At 47.3% G+C, this 22,604-nt stretch overlaps 1 protein-coding gene across 1 annotated transcript in view; it reads right to left on the reverse strand.

The window, feature by feature from the left end:
- Positions 1 to 20,114, reverse strand: part of AGPAT2 (1-acylglycerol-3-phosphate O-acyltransferase 2) — a 43,566-nt gene extending 23,452 nt beyond the window's left edge. The window contains exons 1-2 of the mRNA XM_083375201.1: positions 19,784 to 20,114; positions 669 to 802 (exon numbers count right to left, since the gene is read on the reverse strand). Coding sequence (XP_083231327.1) covers positions 669 to 802; positions 19,784 to 19,959 — 310 coding nt within the window. The 5' untranslated portion in view covers positions 19,960 to 20,114. The remainder of the gene's footprint in view (positions 1 to 668; positions 803 to 19,783) is intronic.
- Positions 20,115 to 22,604: the final 2,490 nt, after the last annotated feature.

Consider the following 22,604-nt stretch of genomic DNA (forward strand, 5'->3'; position numbering starts at 1 on the left):
CCAGTCTGAGTATCTGGCTGACTTGTGTGCAACGAAGTATAAATATCATTATTCCAAACATATATAAGCTGCATAATGAGTCAGTGAACGAAAGAGAGGCAGCCAGCCAGCCAGGTTTAATCTAACCAAGTTTGGTATATTGTGTAAATATACCTCTTAGGTGTTTAGCAAACCTGTCTACACATGTGATGTGAACATAGCTATCTCAGTTAAGAAGACCGGGTGTGCCTGGGTGTGAAGACCCTGTCTCCCGTGGCTTCTCCCCCCCCACCCACTTCCCTTAAATCTCAAGCCAAAGCCACAGAGTGGGAACGGCCCCTCGTGGTCTTCTTCTCCTGCAGGAAAAGGGCCTGGGGTGGAGTCAAGTGAGGCATCAGCCTGGAGTGCTTACATTGCCACAAGCAATCCAAGTGCGCTTCCCATGGTGACCCTTATCTGGCACCAGTTTAAGTGCTGATAGTTAGTTGAGTAGATTCTTGTCTATAGGTGTGAGATGTATAAATCCTAACTGGAAATTAACATCTACCCTTCTTCGTGCCTGACACCTTTTCAGTGGCCATACAAGCCAAGGCCAGAAGCACCTCCTCCTTCGGTGATCAGGTGGAGCCCTGAACTCCCCCCCAAGAGCAGCCCTCCCACTGTGACCCCAGGGAGCCCCAAACCCCTACCCATCATGTCCAGGATGCTCTGGTGGTTTGACACGATGACGCAGGGACCTTCGATCTCAAAGTGCTCCAGACCCTTCACTTCAAACCTCAGGCCGTAGAGGTACTTGAAGCTGCGGACCACGTTTTTGATTATCCTAGAAAAAAACAGGCAAAAGCGAGGGATGAGACATCCGGAACCTCCACAGAGGTGAAACCGTGCATCAAAGATGGCCTGAAGCTGTTCCTCAACAAAAACCACATTTTTCCCCAACTCTCCCTTCCCACTGGCCTGCATGCAACAGGTGTGTCCCTCGCTCATTAAACTCGAAATTCTGGCTTCTTATAAAGGTGCACCTCTTTCGATGAGGTATGAAGAGGGCTAGGAACTGCAGAAATTTTCCTGCTATCAGCCTCCCAGCTGGAAAAACAAGTCTGTCTCCTTTCCATTTCTCTCTCTCTCTGTGTCTGTGTCTGTCTCTCTCTCTGTGTGTGTCTCCTTTCCATCTCTGTCTGTGTGTGTGTGTGTGTGTGTGTGTGTGTGTGTGTCTGTCTCTGTGTCTCCTTTCCATCTCTCTCTGTGTGTGTGTGTGTGTGTGTCTCCTTTCCATCTCTCTCTGTGTGTCTGTCTCTCTCTGTGTGTGTGTCTCCTTTCCATCTCTGTGTGTGTCTGTGTGTGTGTGTGTGGGGGGGTTCTTTCCATCTCTGTCTCTCTCTCTCTGTGTGTGTCTCTCTCTCTGTCTCCTTTCCATCTCTCTCTCTGTCTGTCTCTGTGTGTGTGTGTGTGTGTCTCTCTGTGTGTGTGTCTGTCTGTCTGTCTGTCTCTCTCTCTGTGTCTCCTTTCCATCTCTCTCTCTGTGTCTGTCACTCTGTGTGTGTGTGTCTCCTTTCCATCTCTCTCTCTGTGTGTGTGTGTGTCTCTCTCTCTGTGTATGTGTTCTTTCCATCTCTCTCTGTCTCTTTCTGTCTCTCTCTCTCTGTCTCTCTCTCTCTCTCTCTCTCCTTTCCATCTCTCTCACACTCTAACCCTAAAAACATACAAAGAACAGTTGCAGGAATTGGGTATGTCTAGTTTAATGAAAAGAAGGACTAGGGGTGACCGGATAGCAGCCATCCAATATCTCAGGGGCTGCCACGAAGAAGGGGGGAGTCAACCTGTTCTCCAAAGCATTTGAAGGCAGGAGAAGAAGCAATGGATGGAAACTAATCAAGGAGAGAAACAATCTAGAACTAAGGAGAACTTTCCCGACAGTCAAAATGATTAATTAGTGGAATGGCTTGCCTCTAGACGTTGCGAGGGCTCCAACATGGAGGATTTTAAGAAGAGATTAGACAGTGATTTGTCTGAAATGGTCCTGAACCTCCTGCCATGGGCAGGGCTGGAACTAGAAGACCTCCAAGGTCCCTTCCAATGCTGTTATTCTACGTTCTTCTGCCCAGCCCAGGAGCGAGGGAAGAACAGAGTGTTGGAGGTCATCTCTAGACCACTATCACCCCAAAGATGATCGTCTTGGACAAAGGGCTGCCAACTTTTGCTTCTCCTGGGCCGAGTGAAGAAGCAGATGGAAGCGGGTGGCTTTTTCCAAGCCCCAAGTTAGCGATGCTAACCAATGGTCACACCTGTACATCTCTGATGGTTCTCCTGGCATGGGAATTAAGACCGGAATAGGGCGGCTAGAATTAGCAAGGGAAAAATCTATCTTGGTTAAGTTTTACTGAGGGCTCTGAGCCTGTGGAGACTTCACAAAAATCCTGCTTCCCTTCAGTCTGCAGCTTCTACTCCAAGCTTCCTCGAGGAACTACCACACCTAGAATTCCCAGCCACTGCCCACATGGACTGGAAATGGGTAGTCCCGACATTGTCTGGCATTGCTACAAAAAAAAAAAACAACCATCAAAAGCTGCTAATTAACCCTCGACTTGTTATTACAATTGGGACTGGAATTGCCCCTGTAAAGCCTTTATGGTTGTAAGCCAAGTCAGATTCAATTTTAGGACAAGTTTCATGGTAGTCATTTAGCAAATCACAAGGTGGTTAAACAAATCCACCTCCCCCAATCGGTGTTTTCTGCCAGGAATTGCCCCACCCCCCCAAAAAAGGTCACAAAATGTGGTCATGTGACCACAAGGTGCTGCAGCCTGTCATAAATGTGTGCCCAAATTGCAATCGCCCGACTGTGGGGAAGACGCGACAGTCATAAGTGTAAGTACAGACTGCCCGTCTTTTTCTCAGCACTGCTGTAACTTTGAAACCTTTCTGAAATGAAAAGGGAATCGTTGCCAAACTACAAGTCCCAGCTTGCTTTGCTGCTGAGCTGCAGCACGTCAGGTCCCCTCCTGGGAAGAAAGGCTGCAAGATCTGGTTGGGTGCAAAACAGAGGGACAAGCCATGTTGGAGATGAAGATGGGAAGCGCACCGCATGCCCTGCCCTGGGAGGAGCAGAGGGCACACCACTCTGAGAAGCTGGACCTGATTGGCTCTCTGCGGCTGCCCCATCTTCATGCAAACAGGGGCAGAGTCCACTTCCAACGTATGGAGCTCCTTGGAGGGGGGAAGAGGGCAGACAGAGAGATGAGTAACCATTCGGCCAGAGTTCGAGGGCAGAACACTCTGGGCAACCCATCCCGGAGATGAATGGCGATGCCTTTTTGTGGGAACGGCCAGTATTTGGCCTCCCAACCTTCAGCTTTCCCAAACGTTTCTTATCGGCCTCTACGTGAATTACAGTGATGAGCACACTCTCCTGGTTCACACAGGATGGCATGTGGGAGGTTTGGGAAACGCTATGATAGAGCTTTCACATATATCATTTAGTATCTTGTTTTGGTAATGTGCTCATAGGCACCTGAGTAGTTCTCACTACGTATCCAATTATCACCATGTATCCTATTTTTTTGAGATTGATGGGGTTTATGTAATGTTGTATTTGGTATTCAGAAAAAAAGAGGTGAATAAAAGTTCAGCGGGCAGTTGCTCAGGGTTTTTTTAGAGAGACGAGGCTGCCTGGCTGGTTCAGAGCATCTCTATCGACCCGGGTCTGAATTCTTCTCCCTACACCTTTTTGCAGCGTGCAGAAGAGAAATAAGGATGGAAAGAGCAGCTTTGCAAATCTCCTTAGCTCAAAGAGACCAAATGCGCCAAAGGCCTCACTTTGGAGGAGAAGGCCTTTTGCAGCACTCTCTGCAGAAGGACACATTCTGCTTGAGGGACTTTGCATGGCACTAAGATGTTGTTTCAAGGACATTTTGTTCTCGGTTTCTTGGCTCACGTGACTTCAGGGGAGAAACTGAACTGTAGATGGTTCCACAAAAGTCGGTGGCTACAGTGGAAAGAAGAGCCAGCAAGGAAACCCGGCTCTTTGCAATTCCTCTCTCGGACAAAGAGAGGAGCTGAGATCACCCACAAGTGCTCCAGACAGCTGCTCCTTGTGTGGAGACCACAAGCAACGGTCTCCGACTGGTTCAGAGTTCTGGGAGACAAAGCAAGGGCCATCTTTTTACTCAAAACAGGGTCAGCGCCTTCAAATGGATGCAAATGGATGGGTTTGCATATTTCCTTTTCTAAAAATATATTGGTTAAATATATTTCCCATGGGGAAATGCTTCTGGTTTGAATTCTCTTTTTTTTAAAAAAAAAAAAACCCTGACAGAATTAAACTATGAAGCTTGGAGATAGAGGGAACCAGAAGAAACTAAAGTTTGCAATTACAGGAGAAGAACACTTAATTTGATTTACTAATACAGAATTAAGCAAACTTATTTTGTAATGTTGAAGAATATTTTTGAGCAATGGACACAGACGTTAATTTTAAGAGTGTCTGTTCTAGAGAACTTGTATTTAAAAGATATTATGGAAGAGGAACAAGTTTTACAGGACCAGATTGAGACTCATCTGACAGTGGATTGAAGAATGAGAGGCTACATGATATGGAAAGAGATGCTGCCCTTACAAAATAAACCAGATGATATCTTTATAATTAAAGAGGATTAAAGAGTGACCTGGATTTTCCTATATTGGATTTACAGCTCTGAAGAAATTTCGGCACATTCTACTTTTCCATTCTTTTATTTATTTATTTTTTAGTTTGCATTAGCTTTTATCATTCCTGTGGTCCAAAAAACACATGCTGCCAAGTCACAAATGGCCAAGTTCACCCAGCCCAAAACAGCCAAGGAAAAGATTTAATCCCCATTTGGATTTTGCCAGACTATGAGAAGCAGTTTGCACCTAGCCAGACCCAAGGTGAATGCACCTAGGTCCCAATCTCAATGTATACATGGTTGTACTTTGACAATAGGGACACGGTGGCTCAGTGGGTTAAGACGCTGAGCTTGTCGATCAGAAGGTCAGCAGTTGGGCGGGTTGAATCCCAAGTGCCACATAACACAGCGAGCGCCTGTTACTCATCCCAGCTTCTGCCAACCTAGCAGTTCGAAAGCAGGTAAAAATGCAAGTAGAAAAATAGGGACCACTACGGTGGGAAGGTAACAGCGCTCCGTGCACCTTTGGCATCTAGTCATGCCGGCCACATGACCACGGAGACGTCCTCGGACAAGCGCTGGCTCTTCGGCTTTGAAACGGAGATGAGCACCGGCCCCTAGAGTCGGAAACGACTAGCACGCATGTGCGGGGGAACCTTTACCTTACTTTGATAATAAAGGTTCATTCATTCATTTGCTCCCATCTGGGGCATCTTCAAGCCCAACCCCTCGCAAAAGCAGCTACCTACCAATGCCAAAAAAGAATTTCAGATCTTGAAATGCTAGACTAGCTTTTCTCAGCCTGGACAACTTAAGATGAGTGGACTTCAACTCCCAGCATGCTAGCCAAGGGTATTCTCGGAGTTGAAGTCCAGCCATTTTCAAGGTGCTGAGGCTGAGAAACAACGTGTTAGTTAGACAATATCAACAACTGCCTGGAGATTTTTGGGGGCGGGGGATAAAACTTACTGAGCCCTTTTACAAAAGAGCAAAGCCAGAGGACTTTGCATTAACAACAACAACAAAAAACGCTCCATGTTAAAATAACGAAAGAGGGATGTCACTGCTGTGCCTGTCCCATCCACGCCCTAAGTGTAGAGCAATTACATGGCAATTTTTACCAAGCAATGATGAAGCATTGCATTCACAGTAAAGGCTCAGTGCTGTCAGGCTGCCACAACACAACACAACTAAGTGAGATGTCTGAGTCTTCCTTCTATGTCTTGACAACCGCTCTTTCCCCACAAAAGAGTTTTGCAGCCAAGGAGAAGAAGAAAACCAGTCCATCAGGATTGTGGGGTGTGTGCATTTGTAGCTTCCAGTCTCAGCAGAGGAGAACGAAACACCATCCAAAGCCTCAAGAACAACAACATCAAAGGAAGGAGGGGCAGTTTTCATTAATAAAGGGGATTATGACAAGGAACCCTCAAAGTTCTGCCAACTTTTGTCTTCAGATCCCACACAATATAACTATGAACAAGCTATGCGACTGATGAAATAGTTTCCCAAGTTGGCATGGAGACATCATAGGCACCTTCTACCAACCTAGTAGTCAGAACAGAACAGAACAGCAGAGTTGGAAGGGACCTTGCAGGTCTTCTAGTCCAGCCCCCTGCTCAAGCAGGAGACTCTCCACCATTTCAAACAAATGGTTGTCCAATCTCTTCTTAAAAGCCTCCAGTGATGGAGCGCTTTACAATTTCTGGAGGCAAGTTGTTCCACTGGTTAATTGTTCTCACTGTCAGGAAATTTCTCCTTAGTTCTAGGTTGCTTCTCTCCTTTGATTAGTTTCCACCCTAAAGTCCTGCATTTAGGCAGGAAAACCAAATTTATTTATTTATTTATTTTAATTCCATTTATGCACAGGCAGCTTGTTCAACAGTAGTAAACTAGGTGGTACCTGGTTCAATAGTAGTGCCTGTGGGAGGGATCTAGGAGTCCTAGTAGACCACCACCTACGTATGAGCCAGCTGGCTTGCTCGCTCAACAGCAAGACCCTGGTGAAGCGGGCACAGCAGCGCCTGCATTGTCTGCACTGTCATCACGTTTTTGACCCCTTGCTAGGCGACTGGTGGTACTCGGATGCTGCTATATCCTAAAAGTGGTACAATGGGTGAAAAGGCTGAAAAGCCCTGGTATACAGTATGTTTTTAATATGTGTTATGTATGTGTACCCTGAGAGCAAGCAACTAAATTTCATTTTTAATGTGTGCTGTTGTGCCCACAGGGGGAAAAAACGACAATAAAGGTTATCTAATCTAATAATCTAATATCAATGTGCTGCAGCTGCCAAAAAAAGCCAACACAGTCCTAGGCTACATTAACAGAGGGACAGAATCACGCGAAGTGATGGTCCTTCTTAAACTGCACTAGGTGAGACCACACTTGGAATATCGTGTCCATTTCTGGTCACCGGGACTCAAAAAAGATGCTGGGACCTTAGAAAGAGTGCAGAGAAGAGTGGAGAGAAGAGCAACAAAGATGATAAGGGGGATGGAGGCCGAATCGTACAACGGAACTATGTTCAGCCAAACAAAGAGAAGGCTTTGGGGTGACATGATAGCTGTCTTCCAGTACAGGTAGTCCTCGTTTTTACGACCACAACTGAGCCCCAAATTTATGCTGCTAAGTGTTAAGTGAGTTTTGACCCATTTTACGACCTTCCTTGCCACAGTTGTTAAGTGAATCACTGCAGTTGTTAAGTTAGGAACACGACTGTGTGGTGAATCTGGCATCCCCATTGACTTTGCTTGTCAGAAGGTCGCAAAAGGGGATCACGTGACAGTGCAGCTGTCATGAATATGAATCAATTGCCTGAGCAGGGGGTTGGATAGATGACCTCCAAGGTACCTTCCAACATTTTGCTGTTGTTGTTGTTGTTGTTGTTGTTGTTAGAATGTTGATCGTGTGACCATGGGGGATGCTGCAATAATCGTAAGTGGGAAAAACAGTCAAAAGTCACTTTTCCAGTGCCATTGTAACTTTGAATGGTCACTGAACGAAGTTGTAAGTCGTGATTTACCTGTAGTTGAGGGGCTGCCGTGAAGAAAAGAGGCTCAACATATTTTCCAAAGCACCAGAAGGCAGGACAAAGAAACAACAGATGGAAACTAACCAAGGAGAGAAGCAACCTGGAATTAAGGAGAAACTTCCTAACAAGAGAGGACAATTAACCAGTGGAACAGAAGTTGCCTCCAGATGTTGTGGGTGCTCCATCACTGGAGGCTTTCAAGAAGAAGTTGGACAACAATTTGTCCAGACTGGTATAAAGTTTCCTGCCATTAGACTAGAAGACCACTAAGGTCCCTTTCACCCCTCTGATTCTGTAACATCTTCTACCTACATCCCAAAATACACACACGAGACTGTCTGTATCCAGTTGCAGTGCTTGTGAAAATGACTTATGCCACCAGCTGTCCCAATAAGATCCCACCTAAGACCCCCTAGGTCCTAAGGAAACTGAACTCCACAGGCAATCTCCCTAACAACTTCATTTTAGCTCCCAAGGAGGTTGAGTAGCTGTGTGTGTGTGTGTGTACATACATACATACATATATATATGTACCACACACTTCTCCCAGAAGAACGAAGCTGAAGCCACCAGCCTGAGGATGACGGATGAGATTTCATTGAAACGTTGCTCTTACACCTTCAATTCTACGTGGGGAAAAACACGAATGACCAAAGATCCACATACAAACACCCACAAAAACCACAGAAAACACACACACACACACACACACACACACACACACATATATATATATATATATATATATATATATATATATATATATATATATATATATATATATATATATGATTACCACTGATGTCAACATAGCACCAAATGGTGGCATCACCCCGTTTAAAGTACCGACTCAAAATTAGTTCACCTCTGGCAGCTACATGTATCTACAAGCCAATGGCATGATCATGGGCACATGGATGGCTCAATGTGCAAAACACCTTCTTGGCTGACCTGGAAGAATGCTTTCTCAACTCTTATCCTCAGAATCCCATCCTTTACCTGAGATTTGATGATGACATTTTTCCCATCTGGACCCATGGATAGGAACCCCATCAGGAATTGCCACCTCACCATCAACACCCACCTAGACCTTTCTACTGACCAAGTCTGCAACTGATGGAACAATATCCTACAAAGCACCAGAGGGCAGGACAAAGAAACAGTGGATGGAAACTAATCAAGGAGAAAAGCAACCCGGAATTAAGGAGAAACGTCCTAACCATGAGAACAATTAACCGGTGGAACAACCAGCCTCTAGAAGTTGGGGGTGCTTCATCGCTGAGGTTTTTAAGAGAAGACTAGAAAGTCACTTTTCTGAAATGGTATAGGGACTCCAACCTGAGCAGGGGGCTGGACTAGAAGACCTCCATGGTCCCTTCCAGCTCTATTCTGACTCTGATTCAACACAACTATACAGTGGAAAGTCACAGGTCCTCATGGCTATTGCTGTCCTCCCATCCAGAGTACACACCCAAAGTAGAATCTGTAACCAAGCCTTACACAACTGTGGCACATGTTCCGATCCACTTGTTCAAATCCATCCGTATTGCGGCTTATCATCAATAAGCAGATGATACCCAATTACTGTATACGTCTCCACCTCTAGGCAGACAAGTGGCACAGTGGCGGCGCTGGGAGGCATTTAGGATTTGGATAGGGCGGAACCGGTTTCGACTCAACCATAGCAAGATGGAGTTGGCCAGGGGCTTCTGCCCCCCTCTCCAAGACCCAGTTGATACTTACAGAATAGCACAGGGGTCAGCAACCTGAAACAGTGAAAGAGCCACTCGGAACCGGTTCCCTCACAGAAGGAAAAACTGGGAGCTGCAAAAAATGTGTGCGCATGCACGTACATGCGCACAACAGGGTTTGACTGAAGAGTGGAGCCAAGGCGAGATATGCACCTACCCTGCATATTTGAATTGATTGGTTGAACTTTTTTAATCCCACTTTTGTTTTGGGACTACACATAGCAGAAGACTGGGAGCCGCAGGAGACGGCTGAAAGAGCCGCATGCGGCTCCAGAGCCGTGGGTTGCAGACCTGTGGAATAGCAGTTGGAAGGGACCTTGGAGGTCATCTAGTCCAACCCCCTGCTCAGGCACGAAGCCTTATACCATTCCAAGCAAATGGCTGTCCAGTCTCTTCATGAAAACTTCCAGTGTTGGAGCATTCCGAATTTCTGGAGGCCGGCTGTTCCACTGGTTAATTGTTCTCACTGTCAGGAAATTCCTCCTTAGTTCTAGGTTGGACCTCTCTTTGTTAGGCTCCCATCCGTTACTTCTCGTCTTGCCCTCTTGGGGGGAGAGATCAACTCCCTCTTCTCTGTGACAGCCCCTCAAATACTGGAAGACTGCTATCACGTCGCCCCCCTAACAATTTCTCCTCCTTTTGGATTCTGGATGGGACGGCGCTTCCCCAGATTGAGCTGGTGTGCAATTTGAGGGTCCTGTTGGGTTGCACAAGGAGTAAGTGGCAGCCAGCGCTGCGGGAGGGGTTTGCAGAGATTCTTCCAGCACAACCAACTGTGCACTTTCCTGGACTGGCAGGCCTTGCTTGTGGTTGCCAAGGTGTTGAGAGTACTGGAACATGTTCCACATGGGGCGGCCTGTGAAGAGCACTGCACACAGTCATGGCAGCCCACTCGGTTTACACCTGCAAAAATTCTCCTGTGCAAGCTGCATTGGTTTCCAGGTTCTTCTGAATTGCAACTCAAGGTCCTGGTTACACCTTTAGACCCAGATTATCTGTGGGACCTCCTTATTAAGGACCCCTACCCTTTTTCTACCAGGTCAGGCAGTCTGGGCCCACTCCAGTCCCTCCCCCCCAAATATTGCCATCTCATGGGAGATAGGAAGCACGTGTTTTCCAAGGAGGCCCCTGCCTCAATCCTGGTTGCAAGGGGTCCACTCTGCACCCCAACGTGCGACAGGCCTCAATTCTCCTCACCTTCCAAAGAGCTTGCCAGTACTTGTACGTTAGGCATTTGACTTGGCGCCAGGCCTTTGTTGTTTCTAACGCTCTAATGCAATTAGCTCCATGGTTTTAATATGCTTGTCAACTTTTTTTTTATTGAAAAGTTTTACAATTCATTTTTTAAAAAGACAAAACCCCTCCCAACACCCTCCCCTCTCCCCAACCCTCCCCAACACCTCCCTCCCCTCCCCTCCCCCCTTTTTTCAATAAAAAAAAAGTTGACAAGCATATTAAAACCATACAGGGTATAAATATACAAACAATCATAGCCTACCTTATGCAAACAACAATAAAATATTAAATCTATCGCACTTTAACTCTTATAAAATAACTACAAGCAATTTAAATATCACATCAGTACTTATTCAAATGCTAAATGAAACTTTTTAGTCCCATATTTATTCAATATGCTTGTCAACTTTTGATTGGGAGCCGCCCAGAGTTGATTAGTAAAATGGGTGGCTATATCAATGCTTTCAACAAATAAATTATGAAATAAAAACACCGGCAACTCACAGCTTAAGCCAAGTGTTATTCATAAGCTACAGCCTACACTGGCCTACATAAGCTACAGCCTACAGCCTCCTGCACTATTTCAGACACTGCGTGGAAAAGTCCATACCTGCAAGCCAACAATGCAGAGCCTCACAAGGAACAATTAAGTTTAGCGTGGGAAGCAGGCTCTGCGACAAACTCCAATGTCTTTATTTCATACCTACACCAAGGCCCGGGGCTAGCGAGTACACACACAAGATTACCAATGGGGCCTTCGCTATCATCTGTTAGCCATGCCCCTCTGGATTCCGTGTGGGATGAACAGGACACGTCTGTGAGGATGCCTCCTGCCATTCTTCGCTTTCGAACCGCATCAGAGCACCGCTTTCTAACCTGGGCTGTCTCCTGCAGGGATTCAGCACAGACAGGACGAGACACAAACTCTATTGAAAATGATGATCAAAGGTGATCAAAGGCCTGGAGACTAAAACATAGAAAGAACGGCTGCAGGACTTGGGTTTGGCTAGTCCAGGGGTAGGCAACCTTGGCTCTTTTATGACTCGTGGACTTCAACTCCCAGAGTTCCTGAGCCAGCCACGCTGAGAGGAAAGGGAGAGGTTTCCAAGCTGAGCCATGCTGGCTCAGGAATTCTGGGAGTTGAAGTCCACGAGTCATAAAAGAGCCAAGGTTGTCTACCCCTGCCATATGCTAATAACCAGCACCCTTATTCTAGTCCAGGGGTAGGCAACCTCGGCTCTTTTATGACTCATGGACTTCAACTCCCAGAATTCCTGAGCCAGCCATGCTGAGGGGAAAGGGAGAGGTTTCCAAGCTGAGCCATGCTGGCTCAGGAATTCTGGGAGTTGAAGTCCACGAGTCATAAAAGAGCCAAGGTTGCCTACCCCTGGGCTAGTCTAAGGAAAAGAAGAAATGGGAGAGACATGATAACAGAGTTCCAGTATCTGGGGGGCTGCCCCAAGGCAGAGGGGGCCAGGTTGTTCACCAAAGCACCAGAGGGAAGGACGAGAAACAACGGCTGGAAACTAATCAAGGAGAGAAGCAACCTAGAATTAAGGAGAAACTTCCCGACAGTGAGGACAATCAACCAGTGGAACAGAAGTTGCCTTCAGAAATCGTGGGCGCTCCATCACTGGAGGTTTTTAAGAAGAGGCTGGACGTTCACCTGTCTGAGACGGTATAGGTTCTCCTGCTTGAGCAGGGGGCTGGACTAGAAGACCTCCAAGGTCACTTCCAGCTCTATTCTATTCTAAAAAGGCCAAGAGACCAAGCCATCCTCACAGCCCTGAGCCTAGGATGAACTGCCCCAGCCAAGTCTGAACAGCCCCTTGGAGAGCCGCAGAGGTCGAATTAGGATTCTCACCTGCCTTGAGCCATCAGGTGATCTTTTCAGTTGAACTCACACAGCTTTGTAAAACTGCTTTGGGGCTATCTTTCCCAACCTGACCTTCTCAAGGTATCCTGGGAATCGCAACTCACACCATTCCCCTTTCAGCACATGCCCACACACCTGGAGGGCACCGGATGGGGGCTTGCTTCTGAGAGCTGCCAGCTGACTTTTACTCGGGATTCTGCAAAGGCTGTGTAGAAGGGAACTGTCCACCTCGGTCTCGCCTGCGAGGTTGCCAAGAGCTGTAGACGCTCTCCAGAATCGGCTAACAAGATCTCACGCTTCTGGTCAGCTCTCCCAAGGCTGTCTATCCTTGGGGGAAGCGAGAAGCTGAGTCCAGGGACCTTTTTTTTTTCTGGCCGAGTTCGAGAATTACATTTTGGTGCCATCCGAGCTTCCCACAACATTTTAAATTCACACGTTGCAGCAAGCCATAAAACCTGGCTTTACAAATCCCAGTCAGATTAAAACCCAAAGCCCAACAAGCCGCATTAAACCTCCAGCCTACGGGAGCCTTTCCAAAGCCATGATTTTTAAAAGCAGCATTTTTAAGAGATACCTGGAGGAGGCATTGCTTTATTTTAACAATTCCACACTTCTCAACTTCCCACAGCCCACCACGAGCAAAACAGGAAAGTCCCCGCAAAGACACGGAGCCGTTTCCCCTCCCTGTGGACATGCACAGTTCTTCTGACACAGAGTAAACTTTCCAACCTGGATTGGTCAACTTGCTGTTTGCAGTCCTTGCCTCCTTGGTCGCCTTCCAGCAAGTTTTCAGAGCCAACCTCCTGAGCGTATGCAAGTCCATATTCAAGACACTGTTTATCTGAGGGGAGGACACACATTTCGGGTTTGGCTCATTCACATCACAATCAGCAAGATGTGTTCAAAGGCAACCCCTTCCCTCAAAGGACAGGGAACTTTGGGAATTCAGCAGCTGAAAAGGAGAAATAAATCTCCAAAGGGGACTGGAGGCTAAAACATATAAACAACGGTTGCTGGAATTGGGTATGTCTAGTTTAATGAAGAGAAGGACGAGGGGTGACATGATAGCCGTGTTCCAATATCTCAGGGGCTGCCCCAAAGAAGAGGGAGTCTAGCTATTCTCCAAAGCACCTCAAGGCAGGACAAGAAGCAACGGATGGAAACCAATCAAGGAGAGAAGCAACCTAGAACTAAGGAGAAACTTCCTGACAGTGAGAACAATTAACCAGTGGAACAACCTGCCTCCAGAAGTGGTGAATGCTCCAACACTGGAAGGTTTTAGGAAGAGACTGGAAAGCCATTTGCCTGAAATAGTATAGGTTCTCCTGCTTGAGCAGGGGTCTGGACCAAGGTCCCTTCCAGTTCTGTTCTGTTCTGTTCTGTTGTTCTTTCTGTTCTGTTCTATTCTATTCTATTTTCTAATTCTATTCTATTCTATATTCTAATTCTATTCTAATTCTATTCTATTCTAATTCTAATTCTATTCTATATTCTAATTCTATTCTATTCCATTCTATTATTTCTATTCCTATTCCTATTCCTATTCTTAAAACATCCATTTCCCCTCTTAAATAAACATGACAGAAAAGGACCAGATTTTCTTAACATCACATCTACCCCCACGTGGATGTGGAGAGACCTGGCCCGTAAAACTGCCAAGAGTCGGACACCATTAAATGGATAACGTCATCGTCACCCCAAGGGGCTCTGGGAAAGTCAGTAAATAGAGGCCGATAGGTTGAACTTGCCCCAAGGACCCGGTAGAAGAGCGTTCAAGGTGAAACAGGAAGTTCCTCCTGAAAAGAAGGTCCTTTTCAGCTGCTCTTATTGGCTCCCGGGACGCAGAAGAAGCCAAAATGCCCAACGCAAAGACAGTCAGCTAACATCTTCAGGGCTAGGCAACCTTGGCTTTTTTATGACTGCTGGACTTCAACTCCCAGAATTCCTGAGCCAGCATGGGGGAACTATGGCCCCCTCATGACTCGTGGACTTCAACTCCCAGAATTCCTGAGCCAGCATGGGGGAACTATGGCCCCCTCATGACTCGTGGACTTCAACTCCCAGAATTCCTGAGCCAGCATGGGGGAACTATGGCCCTCTCACGACTCATGGACCAACTCCCAGAATTCCTGAGCCAGCATGGGGGAACTATGGCCCCTTCATGACTCGTGGACTTCAACTCCCAGAATTCCTGAGCCAGCATGGGGGAACTATGGCCCCCTCGTGACTCGTGGACTTCAACTCCCAGAATTCCTGAGCCAGCATGGGGGAACTATGGCCCCCTCATGACTCGTGGACTTCAACTCCCAGAATTCCTGAGCCAGCATGGGGGAACTATGGCCCTCTCACGACTCATGGACCAACTCCCAGAATTCCTGAGCCAGCATGGGGGAATTATGGCCCCTTCATGACTCGTGGACTTCAACTCCCAGAATTCCTGAGCCAGCATGGGGGAACTATGGCCCCCTCGTGACTCGTGGACTTCAACTCCCAGAATTCCTGAGCCAGCATGGGGGAACTATGGCCCTCTCACGACTCGTGGACCAACTCCCAGAATTCCTGAGCCAGCATGGGGGCACAATGGCCCCTTCATGACTCGTGGACTTCAACTCCCAGAATTCCTGAGCCAGTATGGGGGAACTATGGCCCCCTCGTGACTCGTGGACTTCAACTCCCAGAATTCCTGAGCCAGCATGGGGGAACTATGGCCCTCTCACGACTCGTGGACCAACTCCCAGAATTCCTCAGTCAGCATGGGGGCACAATGGCCCCTTCATGACTCGTGGACTTCAACTCCCAGAATTCCTGAGCCAGCATGGGGCAACTATGGCCCCCTCATGACTCGTGGACTTCAACTCCCAGAATTCCTGAGCCAGCATGGGGGAACTATGGCCCTCTCACGACTCGTGGACCAACTCCCAGAATTCCTCAGTCAGCATGGGGGCACAATGGCCCCTTCATGACTCGTGGACTTCAACTCCCAGAATTCCTCAGCCAGCATGGCTCAGTATGGAAACCTCTCCCTTTCCCCTCAGCGTGGCTAGCTCAGGAATTCTGGGAGTTGGAGTCCACGAGTCACAAAAGAGCCAAGGTTGCCTACCCCTGGCCTAGCTTTTGTAATGTTAAAAAAAGGAAAAAAGGGAGCAAGCCAGATTTCCTGTCTCTACTTTTTGCCTTGACTGAAAGGCAATCCAGGAATTGCATATCTACCAAGGATTTAATATACTCAACCATCAAGTGGACAGGAAGGAGGGGTGAGGCTTAGGCTGGCACAAAGGAGCCATACAGGATGTTTCTCACGGTTACTACCTAACGGAACACCTTCCAAGAAGTTGGGCTGCAAACAATGACACCGTGCCCAGAAAACAAGAGCCTTCCAGTAGCTAAAAATTGGGAGGAGTCTGGTAGCCCTTTATCCAACTAACAAATTTCACTGAAAGACTCCTTGTGGCAAACACTTTGTTGCTTTCCCTGGCCTAAATAAGTGTAAAGTTTGGTTCAGCCTCTGGATTTTCCATCTTGGCCCAGAGTCAGGTTTTTATCCCAGGGTTAGCCGTGGCCTTGAGCTTGACAAAAAAATAAAAAGAGGCACAAATATTTGGGATGTTTAGTGCAGGGAGATGTCACTTGCCAATTGGTTCATTCAGCAATCATTTGACGTTACAACAGCACTGGAAAAAAAAATCTTTAAGCAATGCCTGTGTTTATGACCTTTGCAATGCCTCTCGGTAACATGATTAAGGTTACATTCAGAACCTCTTGTCCTCTGCCTGACTTTTTTTTTTCTTTTTCCCCCTTGCAGACACATTGGAGAGGAAGGGATTGCAAGAGAGTAAGCAAGCCGGAGAAGGAGCATACCAGCTGTTTGCAGAGCACACTCAAGGCTGAAGGCCTACTCTCCTGTACTCCTTCCCTCTCCAATGAATGTACATACAAAATTACTTTAATTACCCTCTTGCTAATTATCCCAGGATTGATAGGAGCACTCTGAAGGGCAAGGGGGTGGGGGAAAGGCTAGCACTGTTATAGTTACAAGGTTAGCAATCACATGATTTAACTATAGAGCTGACAAACCTAATGGTGGCCGCCAAATGAGGAACTATCAGTAACATGGTGGCCAAGGCAGATATGTCTTTCATTCACAGTGATCTAGTTCAACAATATGCAGGAAAACCATCCTCAAGAACTGGCCATCCAGCTTTTTCTTAAAACCTCCAGAGATGGAAAACCTTACTATAGTTCACGGACAGATCTCATGACTCAGAAGTTTTTCCTTAGCTTTTAGAATCCTCCCCTTGAGGAACCCCAGAGCAACTTCTCCCTATACTAGAAAATTCTTCCAATCCAACTCCTTGCTAGACATTCCCAAGGCTCCGGTTTAATTAAAACCACTACCCACTTTTCCACAATCAAGTGCCCATTACGGGCAAGCCAATCACAACTCCTCAACCGAAAAAGGCGTCACAGGTTTCCCGAAGCAAAGGAATAAAAGGGATTTACTCAGAACCTGGGAAACAAGGGGAAATGCTGTGCAACTTCCATGGCAAAACACAACAGGGTGGATTCCTAATTCCTAATCCTAACCAGAAGGAATCCAGGCCTGCTCCTCTTAAACTGAGACACCGAGAACCCAGATGGGGTTTGGAAGAGGCATGGCTAGCTTGGTGTGAGCTCCTATAAACATTTCTCCCTGTGTTTGGATAGGAAAACTACACATTAATCTCTGTTTGTTGGTTTGAAAACATATATTTTTTTTTATTTGGGGCTACGAGGCACAGAGGGGTCTCAAGGCAGAGCCCCTGAACAGAGTATTGGCTATCCTGCCCAATTTAAAATAATCCAAGAGTTGTTCCCTTAATACCCACCTTATTTAATTCTGATTTGTTGTCAGATCTGTGGCCCACCTTTTACCAATGAGCTCAAGCCAACAATCAGAGACACTGCCTGGCTCTTCAGAAAATTTTGAGGGGGGGAGGGCAGCACAAGGGGGGGGGGTTGAACCAGGGTTTCCCCAAAACCAATTAATCCTTTTCACCACAGCACCTCTGTGGCAATTACTAAAAGGGCGTGATCCACTTTATAGACTTTTGAAGGCGGTTCCGCTACTTCTGCCTTCTCCAACTTGGCAGCTACAACTCAACAGAATGCCCAGGAGCCATGTTGGCTGGGAACCATGGAGTTTACAGTGCAACTTCTCTCAAAAGGTTTCTGGCTGGAGAAGATGGCTGCAGACTGCTAGCTAAGAAAGCTCTTTCTACAAAGTTTCACAATTTGCTGCACAGGAAGTATTGTTTCAAATGGTTAGGAACTGTTGAAAAAACGTTTCATTTAGATACAACAATGTTTCCCAGCCTTGACAAGTTTTAAACTGTCTATAGAGTTCACTCTGGAAATTGTGAGGATTGAAGACCATACTTTTTTTTAAGGTGGTGTTATATAAACCGAGGCATAGAATCAAAATCACATGAAGTATTAGTACATCTGGAATATGCCATCTCATTTTGGTCAGCACATTACAAAAAAGATGTTGAAACTTTGGAAAAACTGCAAAGAAAGGCCCGGAGAATAAAACACATGAAGAATTGGTTACAGGAATTGAGTATGGACAGTCTAGAGAAAAGAAGGACCACGGGGGGGGGGGACTTGATAGCAGTATTCCAGTATTTGAGGGGCTGCCACAGAGAAGAGGGGTCAACTTATTTTCCAAAGCACCAGAGGGCAGGAGAAGAAACAATGGTTGAAAACCGACCAAAGAGAGAAGCAACCTGGAATTAAGGAGAAACTTCCTAATGGGGAGGACAATTAACCAGCGGAACCACCTGTCTCCAGAAGTTGTAGGTGCTCCAACATTGGAGGTTTTTAAGAAGAGTCACTGGGGGTGTCAAACTGCCGGGATGCATCATAGCGAAACCACGCCCACCCCATTGCCGGCAATGGCAAAAAAAAGTCACAACGAGGTTGCGAGTTTGACACCCGCAGGGGGCTGGACTAGAAGACCTCCAAAGGTCCCTCTCGGCTCGATTCCGATTCTAATTCTGAAAGTTACCAAGTTCAAGCCCGGCCTTGCAGTTTGCCCTTGGGGTCTTGCCTGCTCTGGCACCCCCATTCCTTCCAGCCCCCTCCCACCCCCCCAGGCCCCAAGCTGCCCTTGGGTGCCTGAGCCTGGAAGGGGGGGCTGGAGAAGCAGCCAGGCTTAACTTCCTGCTTCCTCGACCAGGAGGGACCCCAGGTACGGACTGCGTTCTGCTTCCCTGGGATTGGGGGCCTCCTGGGGGTGGGCCTTGGGAAACAACACCTGCCCTTGACTGCTCATCAGGTATAATTAGCAGCCAGAAAAGGCTGGGCAAGCAGGGGGGGGGGCTGCATAGGGGCAACTGGGGGGGCGGTGGGCATTGAGGGAAAGCTGGTTGGAGAGGCCAGGGCAGGACGACACCCACCCCCCCCACCCCCCACCCAAGACAGGAGAGGAGAGGAGCAAGACGTGCTACAAAGGCCCCGGGAGTCACCCATCTTTCTGCAGGGGGGGGGGGGGTTGCCGTATTTTCTGGCGTATAAGACGACTTTTTAACCCATGAAAATCATCTCAAAAGTTGGGGGGGGTCGTCTTATACGCCCAGTCGACTTATACGCCGGAAAATACGGTAAGTTGCGGGGGGGGGGGGCTTAAGCCAGTGGTCCTCAAACTTAGCCCTTCTATGAGTTTTGGACTTCAACTCCCAGAATCCCTCAGCCAGCGTGCCTGGCTGAGGCATTCTGGGAGTTGAAGTCCACAAGTCATCAAAGGGCCAAGTTTGAAGACCCCTGATTTAGGGCATGGGTCTCCAACCTTGGTAACCGGCTGAGGCATTCTGGGAGTTGAAGTCCACAAGTCCTCAAAGGGCCACGTTTGAAGAGCCCTGGCTTAAGCGAAAGAGCCTCTTCCGGATCGGCTCCCACCCCAAGGGGCTTCTTTCAGGCGCTTCCACCGCGCCTCTCTCCCTCGGCTATTTTTTTTTCCCGGGGGGAGGGGAGAGAATCCGCGAGAGAGTCCCGGGGACGGGAGACCACCAGGCGATCCCACCCAGCCAGCGCAGCAAGAGCCCTTCGAGAAGGCGGGGTGGGGTGAAGCGTGGAGAAGCGCCGCCCTTGGAGAGAGCGAGCCCGGCCAGGCTTTCGGGCTCCCGGGCAGAGGCCGGAGCCAGCCACGGGACCCGGGCAGGGCGGCTCAAGGGCGCTCGGCGGCCCGCGGGGAGCCCAGGGCGGCGGCGGCGGCGGGGGAACTCACGTCATGTTGCGGACGGTGCGCCCGCCGTTCCAGAGCAGGCAGGCCAGGCTGGTGAGGGCCGAGACCGTCACGCAGAGCGCGCAGTAGCTGGCGATCTTGGCCCGGAACCGCAGCCGCGGGCTCAGCGCCGCCGCCAACAGCAGCAGCAGCAGCAACGCCAAAGCGGTCGTCCCCATCCCGGCCGTCGGAGCGCCGCCAGGAACCTTCCTTTAAACCCGGACCGCGCACCTGCGCCACGCGCGGCCCGAGAGCTCCGGAGCCCGGCGGAGAGTCACGCAGGAGCCAGCTGCAGCCCCCGCCGCCCTCGCGCTCTTAAGGGGCGGCCGCCTCCCGACCCCCCTCCCCCTTCCCCCGCTAGGCCCCGCCCCCGGCCCCGCCCCCCAGCCCGGAACTGGCGCGGCGCTGCGCCCACCGACCCGCTGGCTGCCCTCTGGGGGTCCCGAAAGATGTTTTTTTTAAAAAAAAAAAAAAAGCAAGCCCCTGGACCAGGGGTAGGGAACCTCGGCTCTTTTACGACTCGTGGACTTCAACTCCCAGAATTCCTGAGCCAGCATGGGGGAACTATGGCCCTCTCACTACTCGTGGACCAACTCCCAGAATTCCTGAGCCAGCATGGGGGAACTATGGCCCCTTCATGACTCGTGGACTTCAACTCCCAGAATTCCTGAGCCAGCGTGAAGAACTGTGGTCCCTTCATGACTCGTGGACTTCAACTCCCAGAATTCCTGAGCCAGCATGGGGGAACTATGGACCCTTCATGACTCGTGGACTTCAACTCCCAGAATTCCTGAGCCAGCATGGGGGAACTATGGACCCTTCATGACTCGTGGACTTCAACTCCCAGAATTCCTGAGCCAGCGTGAACTGTGGTCCCTTCATGACTCGTGGACTTCAACTCCCAGAATTCCTGAGCCAGCATGGGGGAACTATGGACCCTTCATGACTCATGGACTTCAACTCCCAGAATTCCTGAGCCTGCCATGCTGAGGGAAAAGGGAGACGTTTCCAAGCTGAGCCGTGCTGACTCAGGAATTCTGGGAGTTGAAGTCCACGAGTCATAAAAGAGCTGAGGTTGCCTATCCCTGCCCTCTTATTTATTTGTTTTGTTTTGTTTTGTTTTGTTTTATTTTATTTTATTTTATTTTATTTTATTTTATTTTATTTTATTTTATTTTATTTTATTATTTTATTTTATTTTATTTTATTTTATTTTATTTTATTTTATTTATTTTATTTTATTATTTTATTTTATTTTATTTTATTTATTTTATTATTTTATTTTATTTTATTTTATTTTATTTTATTATTTTATTTATTTTATTTAATTTTATTTTTTATTTTATTTTATTTTATTATTTTATTTTATTATTTTATTTTATTTTATTTTATTATTTTATTTTATTTTATTATTTTATTTTATTTTATTTTATTTTATTTTATTTTATTTTATTTTATTTTATTTTATTTTATTATTTTATTTTATTTTATTTTATTTTATTTTATTTTATTTTATTTTATTTTATTTTATTTTATTCGATTTATATACTGCCCTTTTCCTAAAAGACTCGGGCAGTTTAGTCATAAAAGAGCCGAGGTTGCCTATCCCTGCCCTCTTGTTTTCCTTCCTTCCTTTCTTTCTTTCTTTCTTTCTTTCTTTCTTTCTTTCTTTCTTTCTTCCTTTCTTCCTTCCTTTATTTATTTATTTATTTATTTATTTATTTAATTAATTAATTTCAATTCGATTTATATACCGCCCTTTTCCCGAAGGACTCAGGGCGGTTTACAGGGCAAATTTAAAAAAATACAATATACAGATTAAAATACAACTACATTAATAGCCCCAACACTTTAAAAGACGTTTCGCTTCTCCTCCAAGGAGCTTCCTTGGCTCTGATGGGAGAGAAACCAGAAGAGGAATAAATAGAACGACCCCTTTATTAGCGTCGCTAATCGGCACGCGTAAAAAAAAAAAAGAAATGGCGTGGCCTGGCGTGTGGCTCCCCGGAGGGGTCCGCCGCTGTCTCCGGTATACGCTGCGTAAATGTGACAAAAATAAGTAAAGAAATAAATACGGGGGGGGGAGTAAATACAGAATTTATTTGGGGGTGAGGAGCGGCAGGATTTCTACTCCTTGCAGACAGCTGGTCCTCTTTGCCTTCTTTCAGAGAGTCCTTGAGGCCATCTGGAGGTTTACCTGCGTCCTCAGGGTCACCTGAATAATGCAAAAGGGTGTGGAGCCTCCTTGGAGCTGCTGAAAGGACTCTGTTGTAAGCAGGGCTTTTTTTTCTCATAGAACGCTCAGAACGGAGTTCCGGCACCTTTTTTGGATGGAACCTTGTAGGGTAGGCAAGGCGGGTTGTATGACATGTGTGAGTTCCGGCACCTTTTTCTTTTACAAAAAAAGCACTGGTTGTAGGTAGACGATGTCGTATCCCTCCCGCTCTGTTGAGAGAGGACTGATCAGTTTTGACCTTAGATGGCCTCTTTGACCCTTCTTTCAAACCAGGGGTCCTCTCTGTCCAAAATGTGGGCTTTGCTCTCGTTGAAAGAGTGGCCTTTGTCTTGAAAATGGATTGGGTTTGTTCTGCTGTGTTGTGCTGTCCCCTTTGGGGAAAGGGCTGGGAGACCCATAATAGCACTAGCACTTAAACTTATATACCGCTTCACGGTGCTTGACAGCCCCCTGAAAGCGGTTTACAAATTAATATATTGCCCCCCCCAACAATCTGGGTTCTCATTTTTACTGACCTCGGAAGGATGCAAGGCTGAGTCGACCATGAGCTGCTCAGGATCGAACTGCTGGCAGTGGGCAGTGTCAGCC

This window comes from Vipera ursinii, assembly GCF_947247035.1.
Source record: "Vipera ursinii genome assembly, chromosome: 16".
Taxonomy (NCBI): Eukaryota; Metazoa; Chordata; class Lepidosauria; order Squamata; family Viperidae; genus Vipera; species Vipera ursinii.